The 12,212-nt window shown below is 56.4% G+C and overlaps 1 protein-coding gene across 3 annotated transcripts in view; it reads left to right on the top strand.

The window, feature by feature from the left end:
* Positions 1-7,984, top strand: part of KIF18B (kinesin family member 18B) — a 36,669-nt gene extending 28,685 nt beyond the window's left edge. For all 3 annotated transcript variants that reach the window (XM_005283105.4, XM_042844813.2, XM_065577448.1), the window contains exons 13-16: positions 746-1,337; positions 3,675-3,788; positions 4,174-4,271; positions 4,978-7,984. In XM_005283105.4, coding sequence (XP_005283162.2) covers positions 746-1,337; positions 3,675-3,788; positions 4,174-4,271; positions 4,978-5,084 — 911 coding nt within the window. In that variant the 3' untranslated portion in view covers positions 5,085-7,984. The remainder of the gene's footprint in view (positions 1-745; positions 1,338-3,674; positions 3,789-4,173; positions 4,272-4,977) is intronic.
* Positions 7,985-12,212: the final 4,228 nt, after the last annotated feature.

Here is a 12,212-nt window from a genome sequence, read left to right as displayed (position 1 = left end):
GGTGCCTGCACAAAACTCAGCCCAGTGACCCCACAGCTCTTCCAGCTGCTGACTACCCCTCCCCAAAATGGGGAACCAGCATTCACAGACGGGCCTAGGGATCCGTCTCTCATAGATACTGCCGCCCATCTCCAGAGGCACCGGCCATGTAAAATCAGTAGCAATACCAAAGTGCCTAATGGACTTCAGAGTCTCAGGGACCTCCTCCCCCTTTTCACAGTAAAAACTCTGCTCTGGGTGGGCAAGCCTTTTTGTTTGTTCTTTTAGACTTGTTCTCTTGAGGTTGACTTGTTCCAGGGTAATGTTTACTTCTTTGTTGTTTTGGTTGGCTTGGGTAGAAGGGGGTCTCTGGATTGCAGGAACGGGAGACAGCAAATGTGAACGTCTATTGCCCCTCCCTGAGAACAGCCCGCTAGCAGCGCCCTTCCTTGTAAACCAGAGGGCTGGTTTTCACATCAAGCTCCGGCACACCAGGCAGTGACAGATGCCTTAGAATCACTGAGGAGTTGGGCATCATCCCTCTGTGAGCCAGAAGGAGAACCCAGAAGACCTAACTCCTAATGTCTATGACTGTGCCAGCATGGCCTTTCCTACCTGCTTTGGGGGGCGGGGGGGCATGCAGGAGGCTCCGCTGTAGGACTGCTTAGTGACTGCCCCAGGTGTCCGCTCTGGACGGGCTGGCACTTAAGAAGATACGGGGAGATGTGGCTATATCTCTTAACACTCTACTTACCTACTCTCCTAGTTGTGCCATTGGCCACCAGGCTGCAGGGTGCGCCTGCCACAGAGCGTGCTGCCCCGATGACGAGGGCTGTGACGCGGTCCTTGCAGGAGCTTGTGTTGGTCCCTAGTCCCTCAGCCAAGACTCCCAGCCTGCCAACGAAGAAGAGGAGGAGGTCGGAAATGAGCAGCCCATCCAAAACAGGAACTCCTGCCACGCCAAAACTGCAGGCGAAGCGCCAGCGGAAATCCTCCCTTCCTGGCCGGCGAAGGCGAAGGGGCTCCGCAAATGAACCAGCTGCTCCTCCAGTGACAATCAGTCACAGCACCCCCATTATAAAGGAAGCTAAACCTGCTCAACTAGTGCCTTATTGCACCCCAAAACCCTGCCCAACAACAGTCACCAAAAGTCGGGTGCCCCTGACAACATCTGCTGCCCAAAACTGTTGCACTCCAGCTACGCTGACCATCCGAGACCTGAATCTAACCTTTGACCTTGCTGAGGACAGCTGTTCATCTGGTGTGGACAATCCTGTGAAATTCAGTGCCCCCGAGTTCCCTGGCTGGGAGAACGTCCAGTGCGTCTTTAAAAAGCCCGAAGGTTCCTTCATGCCCAGGTTAGTGCTACTGGGACACTCCTATCTACCAGTTCCACTGTAGCCTACTCACTGGGTTGGGATGGGGAACTGGGCTGGTTCATTTCATTCTGCCTTCTTCTCAATTTCATTTTCTGGTTCATCTGTACTAGTAGGATGTTCTTGTGGCTTGGAGTCAAAATGCTACAAGGAGATTCTTTCTCTGAGACTCGTATACCCCCAAACTAGCAGTCAGATTTGTGAACAAACACCATTGTTTATGGAGAATTGGAAAGTGTTTAAAAAATCCATTCCTCCTCGTCTTTTCCTGTCGATATCCAAGAGGAATCTCTTCTTCAGATAGCTTGTCCAGCTCTAAAAGCTTGTTAGAATCCAGCAGTACCTCGCCTCCCCTCTGAATGCTGTCCTAAGGCACTTAGCAAGTGCAGGTAAACGAATGACGAGACTGTTCCATTGTACCACCTTTATTTTGACTCCTCCTGCAGCTGCACTTCAAAAATGACTCCGGTTTGAGCTGAGTTGTATAAACCGAATGTGTATTGGTCTGTAAATGCTGGCTGGGAATGTGCTTGCTGACAAAGTAGATACTCCAGAATACCCTTTCTATAAGAATCAGTGGGGAAACTGAGGCACGGTGGGGAAACTAAGGCACAGTGGGGTAGTGACTTGCCCATGGTCACCTTGCAAGCCAGGAATAGCGCCCAGGAAGCCTGACTTCAGTCTCCTACTCAAATCTATAGATGCTGCAGCCTTGCTTGAAACGTTAGTTATAAAGGTTTGCATTTCATCCATCTAGCTCAGAGGTGGGCAAACTACGGCCCATGAGATTGTCCTGCCCGGCCCCTGAGCTCCCAGCCAGGGAGGCTACCCCCGGCCCCTCCCCTGCTGTTCCCTCTCCCCCGCTGCCACGTGGGGAGCACTCTGACCCACCGCTCCTGCCGGGTTGCGCGGCTTGTGCCCACCCACCTCCCAGGCTTTCCAATAAGCCAGTCCTGCCGCTCTGAGCGGCATGGTAAGGGGGTGGGAAGCGGGGGGGTTGGATATGGGGCAGGGGGTCCTGGGGGCAGTCAGGGGACAGGGAGCAGGGGGCGGTTGGATGGGGTGGAGGTTGGGAGGGCGGTCAGGGGACAGGGAACAGGGGGGTTGGATAGGCGTGGGAGTCCCACGAGGCCTGTCAGGAGGCGGGGGTGTAGATAGGGGTCGGGGCAATCAGGGGACAGGGAGCGGGGTGGGAGGGTTGGATAGGGGGCGGGGTCCTGGGAGGGGGTGGTCAGGGGATAAGGAGCAGGGGGAATTGGATGGGTTGGGGGTTCTGAGGGGGGGAGCGGGAAGTGGGAGGGGGTGGATAGGGGGCGGGGTCCTGGGAGGGGGTGGTCAGGGGATAAGGAGCAGGGGGCGGTTGGATGGGGTGGAGATTGGGGGGGCGGTCAGGGGAGAGGGAATGGGGGGGTTGGATAGGCATGGGAGGCCTGTCAGGAGGCGGGGGTGTAGATAGGGGTCGGGGCAATCAGGGGACAGGGAGCGGTGTGGGGGGATTGGATAGGGGGCGGGGTCCTGGGAGGGGATGGTCAGGGGATAAGGAGCAGGGGGAATTGGATGGGTTGGGGGTTCTGAGGGGGGGGAGCGGGAAGTGGGAGGGGGTGGATAGGGGGCGGGGGCCAAGCTGTTTGGGGAGGCACAGTCTTCCCTACCCAGCCCTCCATACCGTTTCGCACCTCCGATGTGGCCCTTGGGCCAAAAAGTTTGCCCACCCCGATCTAGCTGGTGAGTGAGACCCCAATTCCCTGACTGTTTATGCAGTCAACCCCTCAGTAGTCTCAGTTAATGTCCCATTTCTCCATGGTGTAGCCCATAGGGCTAGCTTGCCTTTATTATATTCCAGGGGTCGGCAACCTCTGGCACGTGGCTCGCCAGGGTAAGCACCCTGGCGGATCGGGCTGGTTTTTTTACCTGCCGCGTCGGCAGGTTCAGCCGATCGCGGCTCCCATTGGCCGCGGTTCACCACTCCAGGCCAATGGGGGCTGCGGGAAGCTGCGTCCAGCACATCCCTCGGCCCGCGCCACTTCCCGCAGCCCCCATTGGCCTGGAGCCGCAAACCGTGGCCAGTGGGAGCCACAATTGGCCGAACCTACAGACGCGGCAGGTAAACAAACTGGCCTGGCCCGCCAGGGTGCTTACCCTGGCGAGCCGTGTGCCAGAGGTTGCCGATCCCTGTTATATTCACTGCTTTGCCTTCATTATAGGAACTCTTCTATATTTACAATGGCAATGACAGTCCAGAGGAGATGGGCCTGAGATTCTGTCTAGGAGAAAGTGTCTCAGTGCGTGTGTGTTAACTTGTTATCTGATTGGATTCAGAGCCTCCGTGCCCGTGTTCACCATGAAGGGCTCCTCCATCCCACCTGGCAGCATCCCGAAGCCATCCTCGTTGGTCTCTAAAGCAATGGGACAGAAGAGAAGGCGTTCTGTGAGGTGAGAGCTCGCTGGAGGCAGCCAGCCCAAGACCAGATCACCAGCTGGTGGATTGTGTGCGTCCATATCCTCCCTCTCTGGTTCCCCAGCAGCTGTCCAGAGAAGCCCATGGAGGAGCAAGTGTCTGAGGGACCACTGGAGCATGCGGTTCTTGTGCGTCCCTTCTGAGCCTGACTGCTCTCCCTCTCCTGTAACAGGCCTTCTCTCCCCAGGGCTGAGGCAGGGGAAATGGCGGCAGGATTGATGTTGAGGGGGATGAAGGTAAATGCTGCCCCGGAGCCTAGAGGTGACTGGGGCTGTTCAGGAGCCCTGCCCTGGGGGCTAGGATTGAAATGGGCTCCGACTCTCTAGTGGGTGTCGCTAACTGCCCTGCCTTCTGTTCCAGCACTGCCTCCCGCTCGCTGGGTGGACGGCAGAGCCAGAGCCGAATTGCCAGGCTCCGGAGCAGCACTGTGAAGTCCTTGCAGACCCCAAGTATCCCAGGTAACCCCGTCTCTTCTCAGGGCTTGGCTAGACAGGCTGGGGAAGGAGGGCCCCCAGGCTGGGGATATACTATGGGAGCCACCCCTGGGCTCAGGCAGGTGCTAGGCCTGGCCTTGGCTAGTACCAGTGCCAGATGACGCTCCCCTGCTACATCTGAGCAGTGGGTGGGGTACAGGGAAGAGCTGCTGGAGATGCCAGTGTTGCAGTGACGAGGTAATTCTGCAAATCCCTGTGTTTCCCCATTGTGTCCACCCTGGGTGCCTGTACCCATCCCCCACTGCCACAGCCATCTGTTCCCAAAAGCATGCACAGCCCGAGGGTGCAAAGCGTACCTGGCCTCACTGCATCCCGCCCTGTCTGTCAAAGAGCAGCACTCCTGGGCCCTGGAGGGCTGGACTGTGGCAAGGAGGGGAACAGAAACACGGATCAGAAGATCCTTTCCTCCTCCTGTCCGAGCGGTGGCTCTGGCACTGCCCCTTGAGCTTTCATGCCTGCGTAGCACAAGAGGAGGAGGGCAGCATGTCTATAAAGGAAGGATGTGGGACCTACTGGCTGGTGCCAAGGGGTGGGAACTCTGCTCCATTGTGGAAGTGTGGGCTTGCTGCAGGTCTGGGAAGCTCTGAGGGGCTGCAGGGGCCAGCGATCCTGTCCAGTGATGCTCAGGCCTCTGCTTTTATTTTCCTTGTTTGTGTGTTTTCACCTCCAGAGCGTCCTTCCTGCACTCTGGCCAAGAGGAGCAGAGCAGATCTAGAAGTAGTTGGTGGAAAAATGCTGGCTGCACCCAGATCCCAGGCCATGAAGCTTTTCTGCTGAAATGTCCTTGGACCCCAGGGTCATCAACGCAGGGGCCACTTGGCTGTTTTAGTTTAGCTCTGCCTGCCAGACCAGGCCTGCGACAAGGCCAGCATGCCTGGAGCATGGACATCTTCCCCCTCTCCTCATGTACAGACTGGGCTCGCACCTCCCTTCTGTGGCAGTGTTCCCTGAGCTGCCACTCCCTGGGCGTTTGGGCAGCACTCCCATCAGTGCCAGCTGTTCAGTACAGTCTCCTCAGGCCTTTCCTGATCCTGCTGCCTCCCTTGGCAGTGTAGCAACGAGAGGAGGACGCGTGTCTCCTCGCCCTTTCCCCCTCTGCAGGGTGGCAGTATCCTGCTCCTCATCTCAGCATTGGAAGGAAAAGACTGGAATGGGGTGTTCTGCCAGCAGATCCCCTCTGCAGATCCTAGTAGTGTCCAAAAGCTCCTCGTGGGTGTCTGGCACTGGAGCCGTGCAGCACCCCGGCATCCCCAGCTCCTGAGCGGAGCAGCAGTGGCAGAGCACTGCAGGGCTGTGGGCAGACTGCTGCACCTCCACCCACCCCAGAGCAAAGCGTCCTTGACCCCTCCTGCTCCGGCACTGCCCAGAAACTCTTCTCCTCTGGGGCCAGAGTCTGATCTCCGTTACACCAGTGACTTCGCTGGAGTTGCTCGGCATTCACAGTGCGCCTGGCTTGGTTTTCCCAATGGAAACTGGCTGGGGCTGGGTTCTGAGCTGGGCTTCGGGGGGTCTCCTGAGCAGCACACATGGGCTGTGTAACGCTCCTCCAGGCAGAGAGAGCCCTGTATTTTATACCAGATGGATTATCGCTGTTCTGTCTTTAGCTCCTGTGTAAACTCCTCTTCGGTGTCTGGTGCTAACAGATGGCTGCAGCACGTCCCTTTTTAATCAAACTCTGAGGTGTGATACTTCTCACTTCCCTCCCAGCCAGAGCCTGGCGTGGAGCTGCTTGGGGATGGGCCCTGCTCCGGCTCCCTCAATGGCCAGTGATTTGGATGTCCAATGAGCATGTCCCCCATGGCCCAGGCTCTCTGAAAATCTCAGCCAAGGCCTCTCCCCCCCCTGTCTTCTGTTCAGTGCTGCACCAGCTGGGAGTTTTCCAGTGCCCCTGAGGGCAAACAGGGTGAAACCCCAGGTAACGGCTTGAGCTAGAGAGAAAATAGTGGGTGTGAGCGGCCACGCCTCCTGCTAACCCTAAGCAGGGCCTGGGTGTGAACTGCAGTGGGAAATGTCCCAACCTCTCCGTTCTGCTGGAGCCTCCTCTGGTGCCCCCTCCAGCGACCGTTCGTTTCAGGCCAGTTCCAGCCATTGGTTTGCATCATTCCATAACTAGTGCTTGGCACTGCCTCTGCCCAGGGGAGGGGAAAGAGTCTCACTAGCGACCCCCTGACGTCACCTCTTCTCTGCCCCCCAGAACCCAGCTCACATCACCTTCCTCAGTGCAGTCAAACTGCCTCCCAGACAGCTCTGCATGGACCTTTGTGGGGCCCCAATTTTCTTTTCCTTCTAATACTTACGTGCTGGCAGAGGGGCTTTGAGGCTGTGTCTTCATTGCAATAAAACACCCGGGGCAGGCCTGCGTCAGGGGCTGTACAATTGCACTGTAGACCTTTGGGCTCAGGCCGGAGTCTGGACACTGGGACCCCACAAAGGGGGTGAGGGACCGACTTGAAGAAGAGCTCGGTGGAACTCAAAAGCTTGTTTCTCTCGCTAACAGAAAGTTGGTCCAATAAAAAATATTCCCTCCCCCACCTTGTCTCTATAGTATCCTGGGACCAGCTCAGCTACACTAACCCTGCAGCCGTTTGGGGGCGAGGACTTTCTTGCACAAAGCCATGGGCCCAGACAACCCAGCTGAAGATTCACAAGCCTGTTACAATCCACAGAGTGGGGTGCAGCAGTAAGCCAAGGATTTTCAATATGCTGATCTGTTTAGTATGCTAACACCAGGCTCAATTCCCAGCGAGCTGTCCCCTTTGCTTCTGATGCAGCCCTTCCTGACAGCCAGCCCCGGGTTTGCTTAGCGATCTGCTGCTTCCTGGGGGGGTTACAAACTTCCACTGGCCTCATTATTTCAGCCCCTTTCTGGTGTAACGCTGGAGAGAGCTGGATTGCAAAGGCAGATGCTCGTGTGCACCCGCCTTTGCATTGTTGGAGGCTGGAAGATTATAATTAAAACTTTCAGCTCCCTTAAAGTTAGGTCCTCTCATTAAGAGGCGGATGGGGGCTGGGGGAGAACCCAGCTTTGCCTCTCTGGAGCTGAGTGACTGACGTTTCTCACAAGAGACGTTAACACTTTGATCCCATCTGCGTAGGAGCTGGGAAAAAATAAATATCTGGGGAGATTAGCCGAGACTTTCTGTTCACCCCAAAGACCTTCCCCCCACCCTCCCTGCAACATCTCTCAATCCATCCTTCCTGCGCTGCAGAAAAGCCGTTGCCTCAGCTAACAAGCTCACAGAGCTGAGCCGACAGACGCGCCGCCTGGCAAGGTGAGGCAGACAAGCAATTAAAAAGTGTCGCAGTGGGTCAGAGTTGCCTGCTGTTGTTTTAAAAGGCCTGGGTGTGATTCTAGAGATCAAATGGGGGTGCAGGTGCAGCTGGATGCTGTAGCCAAATCCCCCCACCTGCGCCCTGCTCCAGGTGAGATCTGCGCTGCCTGCATGCACAACGTCAGCTGCTGCCGGATGTCTCCGCTGTTCAGAACTAGGCAGCGTGGTCAAATGTCCAGAGCAGGGAACTGGGTTCTGCTCCTGACTTGCTGCCCAGCTGACACCATTCCTGCTCATTTCTGGTTTGCTTTATGTTCCCGAATGAGGGCCGGGGTCCCCTGCTGCAAACACGTAACAGGAGAGACAGCCCCTGCCCTAAAGAGCTCACAGTCTGTGCAGACAAGATGGAGGGGGGACGGGGATGAAACGTAAGCAGAGGGTGAAGGGTAGCAACCAGCATGTGGTGTCTGTCCGTGGGTCAAGGAGCCTGCCCATCTCCCCAGGCCCTGGGAGGTTTAATTAGCTGCACATGGGTGAGCTAGTGTCACCAGGGGGGTGGGTGTTGTGATGCTGAGCAGTGTAACACCTGGGAATGCTGGGAGCCACAAAGCCAAGTCAGGTGCCCAGGCTTCTGGTGCAATGAATGGGGAAAGTTGGGCCCTTGGGAATGGGAATCACCTATGCCAGCCAACGGGGGGTGCTAAGCCCCGCCTCTCAGTGAGAGGTGCCCCTAAATCCAGGCTATGACCTGTGACCAGGACCCCCCTGAGGCACGGCCTTAGGCAGAGGAGGAGTTAGGCAGGCGTCTCAGGGACTGAGGTGCTGGTGCCCACCCAGCTGGGATGGGGGAAAGCCCAGGTTCAATCCCCCCTTTCTGCCATGTGGCGGGGATGGACAGATTTGAACTGGGCTCTCCCGTCTCAGTGCCCTAACCCCAGGGCTCCAGGTACAGTCTCACACTGGTCGCTGGTTAGGGCGCTCTCCCGAGAGGTGGAAACACCTGGTCTACATCCCAGGGGAGTGCTCCAGCCCCAGGCTAACGGTCACCACTGTCTCCTCTCTGGCCAGCCCCACACTGGTAGGCAGCGTCTGAGCACCCACTGGCTCAGGCCTGCATGTGCCTAGCCTCTCCCCGCTGGAGCCGGGTGGCAGATGGTGTCTAGCTGGTGAAAGGAGGCAGCCATACGTGTGTCCAGAGGCAGAAACGTAGGCGCTTGGTGAGCTTTTACCCTGGGAGTTTCAATATCTGAAGGGTCAGGCCGGAGTGTTGTGGGGCATAAACCAGGACTTCAGCCCCTACGTCTCTGTGAATTATCCCCATGGAGCTGCTGGGACGGGAAGGGCTGAGGAGAGACTGTAACAAACCTGCAGCCCCCTCGAGCGTCACATCCCCATGCTGCACAGCGGGGCACTCGGAGCTCCCTGGGGGGCAGGAAGGCTGGAGCTCAAATCCTCCTGTTCCAGGGATCCAGCCCCTTGCTGCTTGAGCCGAAGGAGAAACTCCCCTGGGAGTTCGTGCCCTGCGGCCTGGACACTGGTGCAGTTCTGATGCCACCCAGTGGAGGGCGGTGCTTGCACAGGCCTGCCCTGGTACACGGTCATTTATATAAACCACAAGGAGTCCGGTGGCACCTTAAAGGCTAACAGATTTATTTGGGGATAAGCTTTCGTGGGTAAAAAGCCCACTTCTTCAGAAGCATGGAATGAAAATGACAGAGGCAGGCATTATATAGTGACACATGAAGAGACAAGTGGAGAACCAGTGTGGACGGGGCCAATTCAATCAGGGTGGATGTGGTCCACTCCCAAGAATAGATGAGGAGGTGTCAATTCCAGGAGAGGAAAAGCTGCTTCTGTAATGAGCCAGCCACTCCGTCTTTAAGGTGCCACCGGACTCCTTGTTGTTTTTGTGGAGACAGACTAACACGGCTCCCCCCGGTACTTGACAGTAATGTATAGACTGTCGGTATTTTTCAAGGAAAGCAGCGAGCTGCTGCTGGGCCCAGATTTGCGCCAGCAGGGGACACACTTGGAGATTTGGGGCTTGGCGAGCAGGTGGCATCTGCTGCAGGGGGTTGATCTGCTCGGCTCTGGTTTCTCCTCACAGCAGTGTGGCCTAGTCACGGAGTCCTAGCATTTCAGGCCAGAAGGGACCCCAGATCGTCGGGGCTGACTGCCTGTACAGCTCCACTGGGATGGGCTGGATTTTCCGTCGGGAAACGTGCATTTCACCATACCCACAAAAGTACTTCCCTGGCCAGCAATCGCAATGCACGAGCAGGCAAGAGTATGAAAAATGGGGAATAGAATAGACTGGATGTTGTGAAGTGTGATGTCACCCCACCGTAATTCTGTTCAGCTGGGATAACTTACATGGATAAAAATGGGGGGAAATGCTTCCAAGTAAACCGTGCTGTTCTCCAGCAACATTACAAACAAATACAAAGCAAAGTCTGCCAAGCCTGTGTACAGCACAGGCCCCCACCAGCCCCACCCAGCCCCCGCACACGGACCCCAACAACCGAAATGAGCCCAAAGCATCACAGCCCTCAGGACACTGGACTACGGTGTGCCAGAGGCCGAGGGGCGCCAGGGCCCAAGGCCCCTGCAAGGGCAGGGAAAAGATTGTGTGAGATACACCAGGCTAATCCTAGCCAGTGACACCCCCACCCCCTGCAGGCTGAGGTGAACGCAAAACCCCCCAAGGCCTCTGCTCATCTGACCTGGGAGGATAGTCCTGCCCCAGCCCACATGTAGCAACCAGTTAGACCCTGAGCTTGTGGGCTAGACCCACCAGCCAAGCCCCTGAGAGAGAGAAAATGCCCAGTGCCACCCCAGAGCCCTGGCGCTCCCCAGACAGTGTCCCAGCCCAGCCACGGCCATCCTGAGGCTCCAGAGGAGGGAGCTAAACAAAATAAAAAAACAGACTCTATTGCGGGGAGTGAGGGGGTGTCCCTTCCCTTCCTTATCCCTGCTGGTGACTGGCTGAAACCATGAGCTTTTTAGGACCATAAGACATAACCTGGACGGGAGGGAGCCAGCTCTCTGAACAGTGCTGTGTTCTTCCAGACGCACGTGTCATGCACCTTCTCTGATGATCCCACACTGATATCGGTGAAGCGTCCCCGGTGAGCAACCAACACTGGCATAACTATGCCTAAGTCGCCTTTCCTGTTGCTGTGCTCTGTAGCAAGGTGGGCTGGGGACAAACTAGGGCTGTGCGTGCCATTTATCGCCCCATCGCAATTCGGGAACCCCACTGCTGCAAATCCATCAACCATGTCCTGCACATTGTCCAGAGTCACAGTCCTGCATAGCAGGAAACGGTTAATGCCCCCCCCCCCCACACACACACACACGGTGGATTTTCCAAATCCAAAATGATTTCTCACCTACCAGTAGCACGCTAAGGCCTTGGCTACACTTGCAGATGTACAGCGCTGAGAGTTAAACCTGACTTCATGCAGCTGAGTAGGGAAAGCGCTGCAGTCTGTCCACACTGACAGCTGCCCAGCACACTGTCGTGGCCGCATTTGCGGCAATTGCAGCGCTATTGGGAGCAGTGCATTATGGGCAGCTATTCTACAGAGCACCTCTTCCCATTCTGGCGCCGTGGGTTGTGGGAAGGGGGCGTGGGTGCGGGGGATTCTGGGTCCTGTCCCAACGCCCAGTGATGCATTGCTTCGCATCCCAGAAATCCCTTTGTTTCCGTCCACCTTTGGCGCCATCTTTCAACGGTTTCTGTGCAGCGCGATCTGTCTGCGGGAAATGGAGCCCGAATTGCTGAGGCGTATGCTGACGAGTCTCGCCAGCATGTCACGTTTGGCTGTCAAACTATTCCTTAAGGTCCAAAGTGACAGTGAGAGTGAGGAGTCCGACGATGCTATCGAGCCACGTAACGCGTACGACACGAAATTGCTTGTGGCATTCATGGACATGCTCAGCACCGTGGAACGCCACTTTTGGGCTCGGGAAACAAGCACTGAGTGGTGGGATCACATCGCCATGGAAGTCTGGGATGACGAGCAGTGGCTGCAGAACTTTCGGATGAGAAAAGCCACTTTCATGGGACTGTGTGAGGAGCTTGCCCCCACCCTGCGGCGCAAGGACACGAGATTGAGAGCTGCCCTGCCAGTGGAGAAGTGGGTGGCTATTGCAGTCTGGAAGCTGGCAACTCCAGACAGCTACTGGTTTGGAGTGGGAAAGTCGACCGTTGGAATCGTGTTGATGCAAGTTTGCAAGGCCATTAATCACATCCTACTCAGAAGAACTGTGACTCTGGGTAACGTGCAGGAAATAGTGGATGGCTTTGCACAAATGGGGTTCCCTAACTGTGGAGGGGCGATAGATGGGACGCACATTCCTATTCTGGCACCACCCCACCTAGGATCCAAGTACGTTAATCGGAAGGGGTATTTCTCTATGGTTCTCCAGGCGCTTGTGGATCACCGTGGGCGTTTCATTGACATTAACACAGGCTGGCCCGGAAAGGTGCATGACGCACGCATCTTTCGGAACACTTGGCTGTTCAGGAAGATGCAGGCCGGGACTTTTTTTCCCAGAGCGGAAGATCACGGTAGGGGAAGTTGAAATGCCCATTGTGATCCTTGGAGATCCCACTTACCCGTTAATG

This window comes from Chrysemys picta, chromosome 24, assembly GCF_011386835.1.
Source record: "Chrysemys picta bellii isolate R12L10 chromosome 24, ASM1138683v2, whole genome shotgun sequence".
Taxonomy (NCBI): Eukaryota; Metazoa; Chordata; order Testudines; family Emydidae; genus Chrysemys; species Chrysemys picta.
Note: the sequence above shows the minus strand (reverse complement) of the source record. Positions and strands in the feature narration are given on the sequence as shown.